Source organism: Toxorhynchites rutilus, chromosome 1 (genome assembly GCF_029784135.1).
Source record: "Toxorhynchites rutilus septentrionalis strain SRP chromosome 1, ASM2978413v1, whole genome shotgun sequence".
Taxonomy (NCBI): Eukaryota; Metazoa; Arthropoda; class Insecta; order Diptera; family Culicidae; genus Toxorhynchites; species Toxorhynchites rutilus.
The window spans coordinates 52190830-52210781 of record NC_073744.1 but is presented as its reverse complement, the minus strand read 5'-3'; the positions used below and the strand labels follow the sequence as shown (position 1 = coordinate 52210781).

At 39.0% G+C, this 19952-nt stretch overlaps 1 protein-coding gene across 1 annotated transcript; it reads left to right on the top strand.

Moving 5' to 3' along the window:
- The first annotated feature begins 9743 nt into the window (after window positions 1-9743).
- Window positions 9744-12119, top strand: LOC129780887 (uncharacterized). The gene has a single exon (XM_055789146.1). The coding sequence runs from the start codon at window positions 9744-9746 to the stop codon at window positions 12117-12119; it is 2376 nt and encodes a 791-aa protein (XP_055645121.1).
- The last annotated feature ends 7833 nt before the right edge of the window (window positions 12120-19952 follow it).

Sequence of the window (19952 nt, the reverse complement as noted above, 5' to 3'; positions counted from 1 at the left end):
TTCAGGTTCAGATGAATTGGGAAGCGAGTGGAATCGATAACATGGCGAGCTCTGAGTAGCAGTTAATGAATTTTTCATTTCGACTTGTGGAATATATTGAAGACTAACGAATGCTTTTATTAAAGATTATTGATGCTATTCAAAGATACGAAGGAAGCGACGAAATATAAATGGCAGGGCAGTGTAATTTATTCTTGATAGGTTTCAAGTATTGAAATATTTAGGGTGCAAAAAAGTTTTGGGTTAATTTAGTGAAATTGGAGCAATGTATCCTTTTTTTTTAGGTATTCACCATCTATGCAGTTATTTTTGTCATCTTTTGGGCTTGGGAATCTTGTCAAATAGGCAAATAATGTCATATGTCCTCAAACGCTTTAAAATGTTCGGATGTATGTAAGCAGACATCTCTGTCTTTTTTCTTTTTTCATCTTTTTTTGGGATTGAACCCAGAAAAAAGTCCAAATGACGTCAACGGAAATCGAACCAAGGCCGGCTGGAATGCAAGACTGTTACACGATCACGCTATCCACATAGCTAATGATGCTGAAGCGTGATAGTATTACATTTCATTACAAATTGAAGTTGGAAAGTGTTTTCTAATTTTACTCCTAGCAAACCCTTTCCAGCATAAAGGAGATCTATGGTCTGGGGCGTGGCCATGTAATGCGTGCTTATTTGAAACGTGTCTCTTGTTTCGCTCGCTCGTATTAATCTTATACTGCCGTACCATGTAGGGTAACACGGGGTGAGTTGGACATATGGGGTGATTTGGACCACCCCTTTATCTCAAAAAGTACGGCTCAACTTGGATTTTTTGTATTGCCATCTCCTTCTATTGTTGAACCGTATGTACTTAACGTAAAAAAAACTTTGGTAAAATTCGACAGGTGGAAGGAAACGGTAGCATGAACACAACAAGCAATTTGATTGTCAAAAAATGTGAGTTTTCCGATCGTGGTTTTAAGGTTTTTCCCGCTGATTAAACAAATTTATCGTGTATTGTGCAGTAAAGTTCTGTTGGTCTACCGAAGAGGAACAATTTGATGCAGCGAAACTGTAAGTTTGATAACAACAAATGAAATCAATTGCATTTTAATTTTGTTGTGTGGGGTGACATGGACACGTTTCTGTGGGGTGAATTGGTCCTACAGGTTTGAGACTTTTCTTGGGTCTAATTGATTCCAGATGCCACTGAATTACAAAAAGAGGATGGACAGACAACGTTGGAAGAAGAAGGAGCTTGAAAGAGCAACGCAGGCCATCGAGAACGGATTTTCTTTGGCCAAGCATTAAAAGTGTTTGAAAATGCTCGACCAACAGTGAAAAGATTCATGCAGAATTCGAGATGGTGTCAATCTAACTTTTCTGGTCTGGAATCTGGCCAAGACACCTTGTATCGATTCCAAAACATTGTTACTGATTGTAACATTATTCCAAAATACTTCACATAAACATAAATTGGTTTTTTTCGATGAAACACACACTGGACCAAATCACCCCACAGACGGTCCAAATCACCCCGCATCATATTTTAATGTCCAAAAATCATCTCTTTTATTTTATGATATATTTGGTAATTTGAAGCTTGATAAATGATTAAACATTATTGATTGAGAGAAAACAAGTGTAGCTCAGTATACAATGTGACATTTTTTATTTAGACCGTATTGGTTTGGAAATATCAGGAGATTTGCTTCTTCTTCTTCTTGAATGGCGTTAACGTTCCCTGTGGAACTTTTGCCGTCTCAACGTATTCATTAACTAGCGTCGTTCATTAATACTTGGTTGAGATTTCTATGCCGAATAACACGCCTTGAATGTACTCTGGAGTGGCAAGCTCTAGAATACGCGTGACCACAGTGCAAGCCGGAAGAACTTTCTTTGACGAAAAATCCCCCAACCAGAACGGGAATCGAACCCGAACACCCGGCATGATAGAGTGGGACGCTAACCACTCGGCCACGGGTGCACAGGCGATTTGCTTAGGTGGTCCAAATTCCCCCCTTTTCCCCTATATTATACAAATGATTACCAGTATTTGTGAGTCATGGCATTTTCTGTCATTTTTACGCTCATTTAATGTAATAAATTGGGATGACAAAACATGAGCTAAAAATCAATTTTGGGTGTACATGGGCTGAAAAGACCTGGGATTTTTCAACACTTTTCAGTGCCACTAAAAATGAACAAGATCCATTTCGAGAGGTTCATTTTTCACTAGCCTAATCTCGCTAGTTAGCATTTCAAAAGAATGAGTGGGATACATTTTGCACGACATTTTGGACATGAAGATACTATCCGCGCGATGAGTGCGAAAAATTAATTTTTCCTTCTTTTTTTTCAAAAATTACCTTTTTCCATAATTCATAACTATTGAACTACTGGATCGATATATCAAATTGAAGCCAATGAGCTAGTTTTGGTTAAAAAACATTTCACTTGAAAAAAAAACATTTTTTTTTTCGTATTTTTTGATTCTATGTTTTTTCATAGCTTAAGTGGTTTCGGAACTAAGGAACCGAATTTATGTTTTTTTTTAAAGTTGAGGTTTTTTTACATAACATATCCGAATATCAGAGAGGTGTTTTTTTTTCGTTTTCGAGTGTTTTTGCAAAGTTAACATGTTTTCAGTTTTCGTTCAATATTCCTATGTGACTAGATAACATCTAGTCGACTAGAATCCAATTTTTATGCATATGTGGTATTTCATGTGGCTCCAGATTGGTATATCGATCATCTGAATCGGCCCGGTAGTTTAAAAGTTATGAATTTAAATAAAAGTTATTTTTGGAAAAAAAAGAGAAAAAAAAATTTCGGACCATCGGTTAATTTTGAAAAATCATAACTAAATAACGCAAAATAACGCATCTCTGAATATTGGCTATGTTATCTTAAAAAAATCTTTGCTTTCAAGGAAAAAAAAATAGCTGACCTCGCAAACTTCGTTCCGCCCAAAATTTGTTTTTTTTTGTTATCAATACCTTCAAACATTCACGTTTTCTTACTATGAGCAAGTTCATAGGTCCAATCGCAGAACTGTTCATTGATTGATCTTCTAATCGACCACGTTGAATTTGGTATGGCAGCTCCCCCTTAGAGAGGGGGATGGAGTGTCTAACCACCGCAAAAACATTTAATGCACGTTAAAACCTCCGCATGCCAAATTTGGTTTCATTTGCTCGATTAATTCTCGAGTAATGCAGAAATTAGTGTTTCATTTGTATGGCAGCCCTCCCTCAGAGAGAAGGGAGTAGTGTATATTCACCATGGAAACGTTTCGTGTCCCCTAAAACATTCGCATGACAAATTTGGCAAATTTGATTAGTTTTCGAATTATGCAGATTCATTTGTATCGCAGCTCCCCCATAGAGAGGGAGGTGGAGTGTCTAAGCCATAGAAAAATCTATTTTACCCTAAAACCTCCATATGCCTAATTTGGTTTCATTTGCTTGATTAATTCTCGAGTAATGTTATTCCAGGGGTCTCAAGCTATCACGAAAACCTTCCCCGGCCCAAAAAATCTCTACATACCAATTTTCAAGTTGATCGGTTCAGTAGTTTCCATAAGTCCATAAGAATCAGACAGACAGACAGACAGAAATCCATTTATATATATATATATATATATATATATATATATATATATATATATATATATATATATATATATATATATATATAGATATATAGATATAGCGCGAGACAATGTAAACTATAAAAAATATACAATTAATAATTACAAGACCAAGATCCAAAATTTCTGCACGTATAATATTTTTCGGGAAGAGACTAGATAATTGGCTTCAATTTGATATGTCGATCATCTGAATCGGCGCAGTATGACTTTATGACTTTAACAACAAAATTTTTTTTTGAAAAAATGGGAAAAAATTGAATATTTGGGCAACCCTAAAATGGAAATGATCACCCTAATGATAAAAAATACGGGTCCTATGTTTTGCGATAAAGAACAAAACTACCACTTTTCACGAAAATGTGCCTAACCGGCATAATAGTTTACGATAAGGAACAAAACTAGCACTTTTCATGAAAATCTGATATCGATATAGTGATGGTTTGGCATGGAACGGTTGTGTAAGAGCAATATGCGAGAGAAAAATAAGAGACACTTTGCAAATAAACGTTGAAATACTTTCTCTAAGAAGAATCCAATTTTGATTCGTAATGTGGTGTAATATTCTCGTGCATTGGTGCTGACGCTTTGGCACAGATGGGTGGTCCTAGTGGAAAGCGTTGCCCTTACAAAAATGGGGGCTTCGGGTTCGATTCCCGTTCGGGTCAGAAATTCTATTGTCATAGATCGTTTCTTCCTAGCTCGCAATGGTTCAGGGGAACTGTCTAGGGCGTGGTATGATGAGTAGTAATAGGGCATTGGCAGTCTCCAAGAAAAGTAATAAAACCCGGAAACAGCTCCTTTAAGCTAATTGACGCCGCTACAAGCATCGTCGATCAGTACTGGTGGTACTCGGGACGTAAAACAGCAGGATTACGAAGATCCCTCTGCGGAATAGTAGTGAGGTCGATCCGCAGGCCTTGCAAACCGCACTACAAAAACACGAAGCAACGAGAAAGATACACAAGAAGAGTTGAACCGAACTAGTTGACATAGACCCAGGCGACGAAAACGGATTGACGATTGGAAACTTGGGATGTGGAATTGTCGATCTCTCAATCTCGATCTTCAGCGGAAGTACACGAGTGCTTTTCGAACCACTGGAGAACCGAAAGTTTGACCATCGTAGCACTGCAGAAAGTGTGTTGGCGAGGGTCTACAGCAGGGCCCGAAATCTTCGAAGGTGAAAAATGAATGCCTCTTCATTCAACTGACTTCAATCCACACTTCCATTTCCCCCTGAAACTAATTTTATACCCGCGTACTCAATTTTATTTTTACGTTATTTACGTGATGACATGATTTCTGATGCAAAAAAGAAGTTACCCCATCAATGGACGGTTTATTGTCTACCCATCGTGAATTCGAACCAACGAACATAGACATTTATCAAGTATACTATGAAGGTCCTCGCGTTAGTATTAGTAAATAGCGTGCAAAATAGCGCACACACACTGCACGCTATTTTATACGTTTGAGTTATTTTCGTGTACAATACAAACTAATCTAGCTCACCTGTAGCGTATGTCAAACCACGTTGAACTCGAACATCGATGCGTACACACGTACATGGAAGAGAGAGAGAGAGAGAGAAAGAGAGGAACGAATTCGTTCTGGGGGAAGTCACTTTAAAATGCAATGAGGACAATTTGACTGGGAAGAATGAAATGATGTAGTCGAGTCGGTAGAGGGAGATAGCGACTAAACGCCCGACTGACTGTTTAGTCTTTTTGGCGGAGAAACTGCGTGAGGAAGCCAGAAGTCATCACTAATTGAATACGGATATAGTCAGTCAGATAGTCAGCTGACTATCCTCAGTTGACTATGACTATGCAGAGCTCTGGTCCACAGTACGTGCGTACCTACTATGGTCTCAAAAAAACACATAAAACAGACTTAGCAATCTCGCGAAATGTTCCCTGTACAAACGCTCCTATGACGCAAACGTGGGCAACACTCGAAGAGGACCTGCAAACACTCGGAGTCTTTGAACGACGGGTGTTTAGAACCATCTTCGGTGATGTGCAGAAGGACGGTGTATGGAGGCGAATAATGAACCATCGGCTTACGCAACTCACCGGTGAATCCAGTATCCAGAAAGTGATTACAGCAGGACATGTCGCAAGAATGTCGGACAACTATCCTGCGAGAATGGTGTCATCGAGAATCCGGATGGTACGAGACGACGAGGAGCGCAGCGAGCGAGTTGGTTAGACCAAGTGGAGCAGAAATGGTAAACACGGGGTGCCCGCGGAATTGGAGAGAGATAGCCCACGCTAGTTTGAGTGTAAAAATCAAAGACGAAGTCCTACGTGAAGAGTCTGGAAAGTCACTGTCAAATTCACCATTTTCTCGAATTTACAATAGTGTAATTTTTTGCTAGTCGCCATGGTCAAACGTGTAGAGGTGTAGATTATCGTTGATCATTCTGTTTGTATCATTTATCTAATTAGATAACAGCAAAATGTAGCATTCGACTTAGTCATTTACTCCACTCTGACTCAACGTCGACCATTTGTAGTCATTGCAATAGCTGATGATGTTTTTGTATCGTCCCCACTTCCGCTCGGAAAAGAACTGACACTTCGGGAAGCGTTGGTGAAGCTCACGCCACTCTTGTCTGCTTTATGTCAAGCAATGCCTTTGGAACGTTCTGATTCAAAATTATATTCATCATTCTGATTGCGGGTATTCCTCTGAAAGCGATGCTAAAACAAGCAACCGAAGTTTGTTGCGTAAATATTTTACAATTGTGAGCCGCAATTCTTGCTTTTCCTTGCGCACTTCGGCGTCGTTAAAAGTTTACAAATTTGCTGAAAATGAAATGCCGCTTAACTCGGCAGTCTCCTGTTGCTCGGCGTGGTTACAATGAAAGCTGAAACTGAAAGCACGCCCAGCCAATATACCTTCCGGGGAAATGGCACAAGACAAAAGAGCTCGTTAATTCAAACATTTTAAAATAATTACCTCTCTCGTTTCCGGTTTCGGTCCAATTTCTCCAGCCCGTCTTTTAGCGCCTCATCAGGTGTGATGAATTTCGTTTGCCATGGGTGTTGTTTGCTTTTGAACGTGGGTACAGGAGGATGGTTCCCTATTTGTGATGTATTCTCGAACCCTGTTGCTTCTGTTTAGAAATATCCTGTAGAGTACGTATTGAAGCAACGTTTTTCAGACGCTGAAAGATCTATTTAATTACTAGCCGAGGACAAACGGAGCACTGTTGAAGGCAGAATTTCAATTGGACCCAGCGTAGCTTCACAGGGCTTGGCTATCCAATGAATATTAAACACAAGCTCCGCAATGCTACAATGTTCCAGGGCACAGAGTAGCCGCACGACATCACTACAAATTCATGCCGCCCGGCATGCTGGACCTTTTCTGAATCTCCGAGTCTCTTTTCCCGGCGCCGTCACATAGACGTCACCATCTGTCAGTGGCAGTCTTGGACGAATGGCATTGCATAGACCCCGGCAGTGGCCCGCCATTCGAATGCTACCGGATGAGGACTAACTGCTGTGAGCTTCCGCCGCTACCGATAACAAGTCTGATAAAGCGCACCGCAAAAACGCCAAGCGAAAGGTCGCTGCTGCGGAAAATTAAATGCGCTCCTGATTGATTACACCGAACAATAGAAAGCGAAATCAAACAAATTGTCTGTGGGAGGCGGGGCTGTGTAGGCGGTGTGCGTTGTTTGTGTCCTAACGTAGCCGCCATTATAAACGCATCATTTGAAATTGAGCTTTTTGCTGTTGCCTCAGAAATTATTTCGCTGCCGGTGACAGACGATTTCTATTGTTGTCGTTAATCACTTCAGGATTCATAGGTAGGCGTATAAAAGGTATCGGAACGGTTCGAATCTAATGGTAGATAATGCCTTCATGTGATGCCATCAGTTGAAAGGTACTACCTGCGATTTTCGTTGTTTTGCGTTAAGGGCAGTTTTATTGTATATATTGATGAACCAGTTCAAACAGTTTTGTTGTATTAAGAAAAATGTAGAAAAAAACTGTACTTTTCATTGTGTCCCATTATTGCACACATAATCCCTCTAAAAGATTGCTGTTGATAAGAGTAAACCTAGCCATTGCACTGAGTATAACAATACTCTATTATTAGTAGAGATTTCACTGATATTTATAATAGACTAGAGAGCATTACTGTAGACGCGCCCTATTTTCGAAGCAATAATACTTTTCCTTTGAAGCAATAAAATATCGCTTGCAATAGCAATCAAAATATACAATAAGCATCAACAAAATATTTTTGAATCGTGTGTTGGGTTCACCTTAATATAATAATCTTGGTCTGGATAACCCCTCGAGAGGTTGACAGAGAGAATGGAAAGGGAAGAATAAACACGCGGTGCGAACCAGGGATGCCAAATGTCTTCATATGGTGCGAAAAAATGTCTTCAAATGTGTTCACATTCATATCGGAGGAAACTAAAATTCATAACTTACTTTTGAACAAAGTTTAATAGCTTATTCAATGTTTATTCTATTTGGTATTGTTATATAGGGCATTTCATTAAACTTACCTTGAAGTTTTGAAGTTGATTTCAATAAATGTGAACAAAGAATATATTGCGCAACTGTCAATTTGTTTATTTTAGCTTTGAACGGTATGTTACCGGAAAACCTTCGATTTGTGAAGTGGTCGTTTGAAAGTTTTAGCTTAATCTGTAGTATAGTATAGGCCCAAAATAATAAAGATATTATGTCACAATCATTCGAATTCTCAAGCGCAAATGAGCTAATGGTTTCTAGAGACAATATGTATTTAGACCGCTTGAAGCTATTCAGAATTTGAAGTAAAAGTCGCTTTGTTGAATTCTTTTTATATGCTTGTCGATTTTCTGCTTTTCAAACTTGAAAAAAGCAAGTGAATGACCCTGTTGCGGGATTCAAGAGCTGTGAACGGTATCCACTCGGTGAGGGTATTGGGTATTTCTCGGTGCACGCTTACCAGTGCAAGTAGACTCATTGTGGTACTAGATTTGTCGGAGTTAAATTTAAATGTTCGTAAGAATAGGGTATTGTACTATAGTTATTGTAAGAGGAGATCTTTTTGAAACCATTGTACCGTCAATCGTCCATCAATATACTTGTGTCTATCGTATTTGAAGAAATGTTTAAATGTTATGTAGTAATTCGTTAATTAGTTAATAAATGTAACGTAAATGTAATGCAGTTCGTCAATAAATACAATATCAAAATACACTGCGGATAATCAATATACATAAATGGTCCTTCGAACCGGATCTGGATTAGAGGATCAATGAGAATAAAGGATCATCGCCATTAAAAGGATCATCACTTATAAAAGGATCTATTGTCGACATCATTGGAATTTTAATTTGAATTGAACATCTTCACTGCAAAAATCATCGAGCATCTCACGGGGCAATCAAAGAAGTTCAGAGGATTTTAAATCAACTTGGATCATATTGGACTTGTACCAGGAACCGTTCTATAGCCGTGTAGGTTAGTAGACATTTAGTACATGTCCAGCCGTGGCACTACACTAGATTCTAACACAAATCTCTCAATCGCATGTCTTAAATCACGCTTACTGGCGATCGTTCATCGCATCATCAAAATCGGAGAAATTTCTTGGATACAATAACGCTGTTACTGGTGAACGAACGATTCGGAACATCGGCAAGTCGTACGCTATTGGACTAATCATTCCTGTGGAGCAGATCATCGTGAGAGAAAGGTGAATTGGACGCATCAATCATGCCACCAGCATCAACTTCATCATCGAAGGTTAAAACCGTATCAATGAAGTCACTGCAAGTGAAACCCAACGGACTGCAGGCTTCTTTTTCAAACCTTTCAAACCTTTGAATGAATATCCTGAGGGGACAACCGCCAATCAGATCGCAGTTCGTCTTGAGAGGTTGGATGATTTGTGGGAAAAGACAAACGATATTTATTACGAAATTGAGTGTCATGAAGATTTTTCACCTGATGAAGAAGTCTATGTGAAGGAGCGTTCAGTTTTTGAAAATCGATATTACGATGTAAAATCATTTCTGTTAGATAAGGCCAGGGAGTTAGAAGATACTGGTAATTTGAACCAAACAACAAGACAATTAGATGCAACAATGCAGGGAGTAACCGAACATGTACGTCTTCCAATGATTAAGCTGCAATGTTTCGACGGTAACATCGACGAGTGGCTCAGCTTTAGGGATCTTTTTACTTCACTAATTCATTTGAAGCCTGAGTTACCGGACGTAGAAAAACTGTATTATCTCAAAGGATGTTTAGAAGGCGAAGCGAGGGCGCTAATCGATTCTTTGAAGATCGCAAAGGCAAACTATCATATTGCCTGGGAATTGTTGCTCAAGCGTTATAATAACAGCAAACTATTGAAGAAGAAACAGATGCAAGCACTATTCAAACTACCAACTATAGTCAAGGAATCGGTCGTAGAATTGCGCTCATTACTGGAAGGATTTGAGAAAATCGTTAACACGTTGGATCAGATAACACAACCAGCAGATTTCAAAGACTTACTGCTGGTGAATATTCTCAGTTCCCGGTTGGATCCATACACACGAAGAGGGTGGGAGGAATTTTCCTCTACGAGAGAGCAAGATACGCTTCCTGAACTCATCGAATTTCTGCAGCGACGTGTGCGATTTTTGGAAGCGCTCCCTGCTAAATCATCGGAAAATAAACACGAGCAAACCGCAGTTATTAGAAAAGGGCCAACCCCAATACGCGTCAGTCACCATGCTGCTCCACATATAAGCGGGAAATGTCCTGCATGTCCCGATACACATTGGCTTTATTTGTGTCCCACCTTCCAGCGCATGTCAATTCCGAGTAAGGAATCAGTTTTACGCTCCAACAATCTGTGTCGGAATTGTTTTAAAAAGGGCCATCAGGCAAAGGAATGTCTATCGAAAAATTCCTGCCGTAACTGCAAGGGTCGACACCACACCATGGTATGTTTCAAAAAAGAAGGTGAAAGTAGCATCAGGAACTCATGCGAAGCAGGTGAAATCACGGCAAATCAGAGATCACACTCAAGGGTTGCAAACATGGCGGCAACAAATTCAGCTTCATCAACAACATCGGTTAATCAATCTTCGAAAATTCTCTTAGCTACAGCTTTAGTGCTAATCGAAGACAATTGTGGACTGAAGTACCCTGCACGAGCGCTGTTGGATTCAGGATCAGAATCCAATTTTGTTTCGGAGAGATTATGCCAGCGTATGAGAATATCCAGAACAAAGGTAGATGTCTCTATAGTGGGAATTGGCGGTGTGGCAACAAGTGTAAAGCATAAAGTACATGCAACAATTCGATCTCGAACATCTCCATATGCGCAAAAAATGAGTTTCCTAGTTCTTCCGCGGGTGACAGTCAACCTACCAACTGCAACAGTACAAACGAAAGGCTGGAACATGCCCGACGGCATCGAACTGGCCGATCCAGCATTTTATCAATCTGGTAGCGTCGATTTAGTGTTGGGAATACAATCATTCTTCAGCTTCTTCCAAACGGGAAATGAAATATCATTAGGAGACAGTTTACCACGACTTACAGAATCTGTGTTTGGCTGGGTGGTATCAGGAGAAATGGCATCAGAAGAACCAATTTCACGCATTAGTTGCAACATGGCAATATCAGATCGATTAGAGAAGCTTATAACTCGATTTTGGTCCTGCGAAGAAGTAGGAACTACCAACTACTCACCTGAGGAATCATGCTGTGAGGAATCATTCCAGCGCACAGTGCAGCGCAGTGCAGATGGTCGTTACACTGTGACACTTCCAAAAAATGAGGACATCATATCAAAATTAGGAGAATCAATGGAAATAGCTAAAAAACGCTTCGAAAGCGTGGAACGACGACTCACTCGAAACGATATATTACGAGAGCAATATCAAAGGTTTATGAAAGAATACATCGAAATGGGGCATATGCGGAAGGTGGAGGAGGATCAATCAAATCAATTAAAGCGATGTTATCTACCGCATCACGCTGTTCTAAAGGAGTCCAGTACCACTACGAAATTGAGAGTAGTTTTTGATGCCTCATGCAAAACATCGAACGGTATTTCTTTAAATGACGCATTGTTCGTGGGTCCAGTTATTCAACGAGACCTCAGGGCAATTATCCTTCGCTGTCGAACTTATCAAGTGATGATTGTGGCTGACATTGAGAAAATGTTTCGCCAGATAAACATAGATCCCAAGGATGCACCACTGCAGAGTATTTTATGGCGGGCTGATGAGAATGAAAACCTTGCAACGTACGAGTTGTCCACAGTAACTTACGGGACGAAACCCGCACCATTCCTGGCAACTCGCACTTTGAAACAACTGGCATCTGATGAACGTGAGAGATATCCACTAGCTGCGAAGGCAGTCGAAGAAGATATGTACATCGACGACTTAATCACAGGAACGGATGACGTCAATACAGCAATAGAATTAAGAAGACAATGTGAGCAAATGAGTGGTTAGCGTCATAACTAACATGCCGGGTGTTCGGGTTCGATTCCCGTTCTGGTCGGGGGAATTTTTCGTCAAAGAAATTTCCTCCGACTTGCACTGTGATCACGCGTATTCTAGAGCTTGCCACTCAGAATGCATTCAAGGCGTGTTATTTGGCATAGAAATCTCAACTAAGTACTAATAAAAATGACGCAAGTAATACTACGTTGAGACGGCGAAGTTCCTCTAGGAACGTTAGTGCCATTGAAGAAGAAGAAGAAGAAGAAGAAGCTCCAGATGTCATCGGAAAATGCAGCTTGTGGTGGGAGGGCCCATGCTGGTTGAAAGAAGTTGAGGAAAACTGGCCATGTCAGCTAACAGTCGTTGACGAGGATCCGCCAGAGGTCCGCCGCAAGGTGGCAGCATGTTTGACGGCAGTGGAACCGGAGTTCGACATCTGGTACATATCGAAATTTTCGTCATATACAAAAATGATACGAACAACGGCGTACTGGGTGCGTTTAATTGAGCTTCAGAGGAACCCAAAATCGGATCACAATTTTGGATTCCTTACATCAAGCGAGCTCAAGGGAGCGGAAATGATTTTGTTTCGCTTGGTTCAACGGTTGGCGTTCAACCAAGAAATTAGAGCACTGTCGAACAGCAAACCAGTGCCTCGTAATTCATCACTTCGATGGTTCAATCCTTTTATTATGGAAGACGGCATACTACGCGTAGGTGGGAGATTAAGCCAATCTCAAGAACGAGCTGAAACAAAGCATCAAATTGTATTACCGGCTAAGCATCCATTAACCACAATGATTTTTGTTTACGAAAAGTTGTTGCACGCCGGTCCACAATTACTGCTAAGTGCTGTCCGGTTACGTTTCTGGCCATTAGGCGGCCGAAACATTGCTAAAAGGGTGGTCCATCAATGCCAACGGTGTTTCAGAGCAAAACCAATTCTGATCCAACAACAAATGGGTCAATTACCAAGGGAAAGAGTGACAGTAGGTCGAGCATTCCTGAAACCCGGATAGACTATTTTGGACCTGTATATATCCGCGATGGCCGCCGAAAACCTGCAAGAAAAACTTATGTAGCGCTGTTTGTGTGTATGAGTACGAAGGCAGTGCATATGGAGCATGTTACGGATTTGTCGACTGAACGATTTCTGCAGGCTTTGAGACGGTTTATTTCTCGACGTGGCCGATGCACGGACATCTTTTCCGATAACGGTACTAATTTCGTGGGTGCAAAGAATAAAATGTGTGAGTTGTTCGATTTGCTCAAGGATCAGCGACATCATGATGCTATCTCCAAGGAATGTGCAAACGAGGGGATGCAATGGCACTTTATTCCTCCAGCAGCCCCACACTTTGGTGGATTATGGGAAGCTGCGGTACGCTCAGCAAAATTCCATCTACTACGTGTACTAGGAGAAAGTCCGGTCTCCCAAGAAGATTTCAGCACCCTTTTGGTCCAGGTAGAAGCGTGTTTAAATTCCCGGCCGCTTACCCCAATGTCAGATGATCCAACCGATCTGGAAACTCTGACTCCGGCTCATTTTCTGACAGGTGACTCGCTTCAAAATATTCCGGATCCTGATTATAGCACGGTCCAGCTCAATCGTTTAAGTCGATGGCAACTAGTGCAAAGGCAATTGCAGGATTTCTGGAAACGTTGGCGTACTGAGTATTTATCCCAACTCCAGGCCAGGTCGAAAAACTGGAAATCACCAATAAAATTGGATATAGGAATGTTGGTAATCATGGTGGATGGAAATAATCCACCAATGCTATGGAAGAAAGGTCGCATTGAGGAATTACACCCTGGAAATGATGGTATAGTACGTGTAGTTACCGTGCGGACATCAAGTGGGCTATTTAAGCGTCCTGTAGCTAAACTTTGTTTGTTGCCAATGGAAGGAAACTCAACTAATCATAATGAAGCTAATCACTGAACATCATGGCGCAAGAGAAGATCACTGTTTACTTCAGAAGTCCGGAGACACTTCAGGGTGCGCGAGGATATTGCGGGATTCAAGAGCTGTGAACGGTATCCACTCGGTGAGGGTTTCTATTGGGTATTTCTCGGTGCACGCTTACCAGTGCAAGTAGACTCATTGTGGTACTAGATTTGTCGGAGTTAAATTTAATGTTCGTAAGAATAGGGTATTGTACTATAGTTATTGTAAGAGGAGATCTTTTTGAAACCATTGTACCGTCAATCGTCCATCAATATACTTGTGTCTATCGTATTTGAAGAAATGTTAAAATGTTATGTAGTAATTAGTTAATAAATGTAACGTAAATGTAATGCAGTTCGTCAATAAATACAATATCAAAATACACTGCGGATAATCAATATACAACCCCGAGACAAAAGTCTTCATTGATTACTGAGAACAAAAGTAAACAAGTGACAACTATAAAAAGCAAGCAAACGAAATTTTCGGTCAATAGTTAGAATTTTATGGAAATAATATCTCTCAAAAATTCACATACTGGAATGTCTTCACATATTTCATTATGTTTTCAAAATGTCTTCACAAAATCAAATGTCTTCACAGTAAGTCAAATGTCTTCAAACCTGTCATCTCTGGTGCGAACATTAAACACGGTTAACGGACAGGAGACAGAACGGCAAAAGAACGGGTCGAATTTGACCGGATGCCAATCCACTACATGGTGCACAAAAAGCAATATTGATAGAAATACTTCACTTAGCCAAATCACGAGCTAAGTGAAGTATTTGTTTTCAATTATGTCCATTTTCTGCATCACCCAGTTCTTGTTTATTCAGTTGGTTATCGTCATTCTTTCGAAATATCACGTGGCTCTGATGGATCGGATGTCGAAAAAGGATAAATGATTTTTGCGCAGGAGTTGTATGCATCCAGGAAATTGTTCAAAGACATATGTAATCAGAAAAACGAAAGCCAAGTTTTTTGAAAAACTGAAAAATTATGACGAAAACAAGGAAGGATGCAACTGATTGATCATAATCAGGGTTGCCAACTATTATTTTCAAAAATCAGAGAGAATGAAAATAGAAATCAGCAGAAATCAGGATAGCTCATATTGTGTTGTCTGGAAAGTTCGAACCGATTTTTGGAAACACGAACGCATGATTTTTATAGGCAGACATAAATTTTTTCAAGTTGATGAGCACAGTTTTGTTCCAAGATCTTTCGCCATCTTTCACGTAACCTAAATGTTATGCTCCCAGTTTGCATTCTCGTCGAAAACATGATAAATAAAGGATATTTTCTTTCACGCAAACTTCAAGCTTCAATAAATGTCGACAGGATATCTTCGATAAAGCGAATCGCTTCGGAATATATAGATAACAAAAAAAAATTATACATTATACAGCTTTTTTATGTTAGCTATTATGACAATTCTCATTTCCAACCAGAAAAACTTCGTATATTTATTACGGATAATTTTCATTCTAATGAAGTAAAAAGTACAAAATCAGGGAAAATCAGGATCATCTCAGAAAAATCAGGCAAAATTGGGTGTTTGTCAGGATATCAGGAAACGTGTCAAAAAGTCTGGGAAATCCTGAAAAATCAGGAAGGTTGGCATCTCTGATCATAATAAATATGAAAATTGCATAATTGCGATAACTCTTCGCAGAATATTTTTTTGTGAAAACAATCATGGGGACGGTTCGCTACCTATTTTTCTCAGTTTTGAACTGATGAGCATTGAGCTGATATTCTGCATTTTGTGGTAGCGTTTGGATTTGAAAAAAATGGATTTTTTTCGGATGGTGATAAAAAAACTAAGACAGATAATTGAGTTCTATTAATTCTCCATGGAAGGTAATTATATTAACTTACTTGAAAAAAAATCTACGCCCTTGCGAGCGGCCTTCCGCCAGTTAACCGGAACATTCGCCATGGCGGACGAAAACATGCGTGTAGGCATGTTTTGAGTTCTTTCTTCGTTTTATTGATCAATTCCTTCTCAGTTTTCGCGACAAAATTGTTGGAGTAGATCTAACGCTCCAGGTTTGCCCGGAAATTCCCGATGGGACGTTGGGCGGGTTCGCGTATTTGGGTACCACATCGACATTCAGCTGCTTCATCTCCTCCAACGATCGCATCGAGTAGAGGGCCGACGCCAGATCCGACCAGAAAACCGTGTCTTCGCCCTTATGGTATCTCTTGATGAACGACGCAACTCCGGAGCTAAAGAAGAGTGGCTTTGACATCCCCTTCTCGCTGATTGTTACCCACTGCAGCACCTTCTTGGGGAGCTTGGAGCGTGAACTAAACTTCATTTCGGAGCTTACTTCCTTCGTGTAGGAAGTAAAATACGAAGTGCCCTGCCAGTCGTTATCATCCAGGGTGAGATAGGTCTCGTCGTCCATCCACACCGCTACGTCGCGATTCGCCGGGAAAATCGACTTGACCATCTTATTCAGCCAGTTCACCATCTCCGAGATCAGAGGACGGGACTTCCGCTTCCTGACATGTATATCAATGTTCGACAGGTACTTTTTCACTGTTTGACCAGTAGCAGCGACCTCCCGGCCAAGCGCACGCAGCGATGTAGCCAATTTTCTCTCGATCTTCCTATTCAACATCCTTCGGAGCTTCATGTCGCTCGGGGTCGTCGGTCTCCGGAACCGGGCTTTATTTCGATGCTCTGATTATTGTCCAATTGTGCCAAGATGTTATAGATGCCGGAACGGACGTATCCGGCGTCCACAAAGTGACGCACGATGTCCGTTTTCGACGCGGAGGGGTACCGTTTTTTGAACACGCACACTCCTGAACAGAGTAGCTTTACTGTTTTCTCCATCACGGTTGGAGTTCGACTGATAGAGCTGTCAATTTTTTTTTCTGCTGACTCATGGGTTAATATGATTGAAGCTGCATGGGTAGTGTCGTCTGTGCTATGAAGGTGAACACCCATGAAAAATCGGCAAGTTTTGTCCATTTTTATAATGCAAACGTTAACGGTATTTTGTCGGTTTTATGGAAATGGTGATTGAATGATTAAATTTATTATTGACAGCACAATCTTAGATATAAGTAAAACTTCGTGGATCTAAAGACATTGGTTATTTAACTTTGCATACTTGAAATCTTCAAAAAAGAATTAGAGTACTTTTTGACCTAAAAATTGTTGCTTTAAAAATGATAATGTATGTATCTTGCTATTCAAAAATATAAAACAAATAAATTTTTTTTCAAATTAAAATGATTTTTTTCTTAAATTTTTTTCTTCAAATTCCGCAATAAAAACATATGTGAGTTGCCCAAATAATTACCAACAAGTCGTCCATACCTCGGAAGAAGGGCACTGCTACAGGGAAAAAGTTTCGCTGCAATCTGGAATGTTGCCGCCAATGACCAGTCGAGTTGGCACGAAATCTATCATTTGTCGATGTCGATGTCGAAAATATATAGAAAAATATAGCAATTACGAAAACAAAATCCAAACTATTTTGTTAACAATGAAAAATCCTAATTCAAAAACGATAAAAACGCCTTTCTGATTTTTGGATATGTTCTGTAAAAAAACACAGCTTTTAGGGAAACATATTAAAAAAATATAGCACTCTCTAGTCCAAAGCCCTTCAAACAACAAAAAAACAAATACAATCAAAAATCACGAAAACAAAATCCATTTTTTTTGCAATTGTAACATTTTTTCAAAAAAGGCTAATTGGCTTTAATTTGAGATGTCGATCATCTGAATCGGTCGAGCAGTTCGAAAGTTATGAATTTTTGTAAAAAGTCATGTTTCGGAAAAAGCGAAAAAAAATATTTTTCGGACCACTCTAAAATGGGAATTGATAGCCTCATAAAAAAACACTGGTCTAATATTTTTCGGTAAAGAACAAAACAACTACTTTTGACGAAATTTGAGAACTACTATATCGGTTCGGCATGGAGTGGATGATTTCAAGTATGCAAAGTTGCTCAAATGGCTTTTACTAGAATCTGATATGGTCCTGGCAGCATCTTAGACGAGTTAGTGTCTATTTCTCTGTTTCTCTATTTCTCTATTTCTTCATTTCTTTACTTCTCTATTCCTCTTTTCCTTTATTTCTCTATTTCACTATTTCTCTATGTCACTATTCCACTATCTATTTGTCTATTTGTCTATTTGTCTATTTGTCTATTTGTCTATTTGCCTATTTGTCTATTTGTCTATTCGTCTATTTGTCTATTTGTATATTTGTCTATTTGTCTATTTGTCTATTTGTCTATTTGTCTATTTGTCTATTTGTCTATTTGTCTATTTGTCTATTTGTCTATTTGTCTATTTGTCTATTTGTCTATTTGTCTATTTGTCTATTTGTCTATTTGTCTATTTGTCTATTTGTCTATTTGTCTATTTGTCTATTTGTCTATTTGTCTATTTGTCTATTTGTCTATTTGTCTATTTGTCTATTTGTCTATTTGTCTATTTGTCTATTTGTCTATTTGTCTATTTGTCTATTTGTCTATTTGTCTATTTGTCTATTTGTCTATTTGTCTATTTGTCTATTTGTCTATTTGTCTATTTGTCTATTTGTCTATTTGTCTATTTTTCTATTTGTCTATTTGTCTATTTGTCTATTTGTCTATTTGTCTATTTGTCTATTTGTCTATTTGTCTATTTGTCTATTTGTCTATTTGTCTATTTATCTATTTGTCTATTTGTCTATTTGTCTATTTGTCTATTTGTCTATTTGTCTATTTGTCTATTTGTCTATTTGTCTATTTGTCTATTTGTCTATTTGTCTATTTGTCTATTTGTCTATTTGTCTATTTGTCTATTTGTCTATTTGTCTATTTGTCTATTTGTCTATTTTTCTATTTGTCTATTTGTCTATTTGTCTATTTGTTAATTTGTCTATTTGTCTATTTGTCTATTTGTCTATTTGTCTATTTGTCTATTTGTCTATTTGTCTATTTGTCCATTTTTCTATTTGTCTATTTGTCTATTTGTCTATTTGTCTATTTGTCTATTTGTCTATTTATCTATTTGTCTATTTGTCTATTTGTCTATTTGTCTATTTGTCTATTTGTCTATTTGTCTATTTGTCTATTTCTCTATTTCTCTATTTTTCTATTTGTCTATTTGTCTATTTCTCTAATCTTCTATTTTTTTATATGTCTATTTCTCTATTTCTTCATTCCTCAATTTCTCAATTTCTCAATTTCTCAATTTCTCAATTTCTCAATTTCTCTATTTCTCTATTTCTCTATTTCTCTATTTCTCAATTTCTCAATTTCTCTATTTCTCTATTCTTCTGTTTCACTATTTCTTCATTGCTCTATTCTTCTATTTCTCTATTTTCCTATTTCTTTATTTCTCTATTCCTCTATTTTGCTATATCCCTATATCTCTCTACCTCTACGTCTTTTGATCTCTACATATCTTTGCTATGACCCCTACTTTCGGGATCACCATGCAACATGTATAGAATGATTAACCAGCAGGGTAGAAAACTAACACAAATATTGGCACCCATAGAAAACTCGCATGTTGCGGAACAGGTAGAAAATTTTCGATATGGATAATTCTATTGGTCGAAGATATTGTGTTGAAAACAAATTTTCTTGTGCCGAACATTGAATATATTGCAGAATACATTTGGTGACTCAACTATGTCGAAAACATAGGTTCATTAATGGTTGTTAACCAGGGAACTTATTTCCCTGGATTTTTGTTACTTTTCGAAATCTTGCCTTGCCTCTCTTATGAGCTAAGCCCCTCGACTTCAGCAAATCCCGACTAGGGCAGCCGCCAACCCTTCAGAATCCGGCGGCTCCAGAATGGTTCGTCCAAGTGAAGTAAGTGGTCTGCTTTTCGGTTTGGGATTTTCTCTGTTATTATTGCCAGTGTTTTC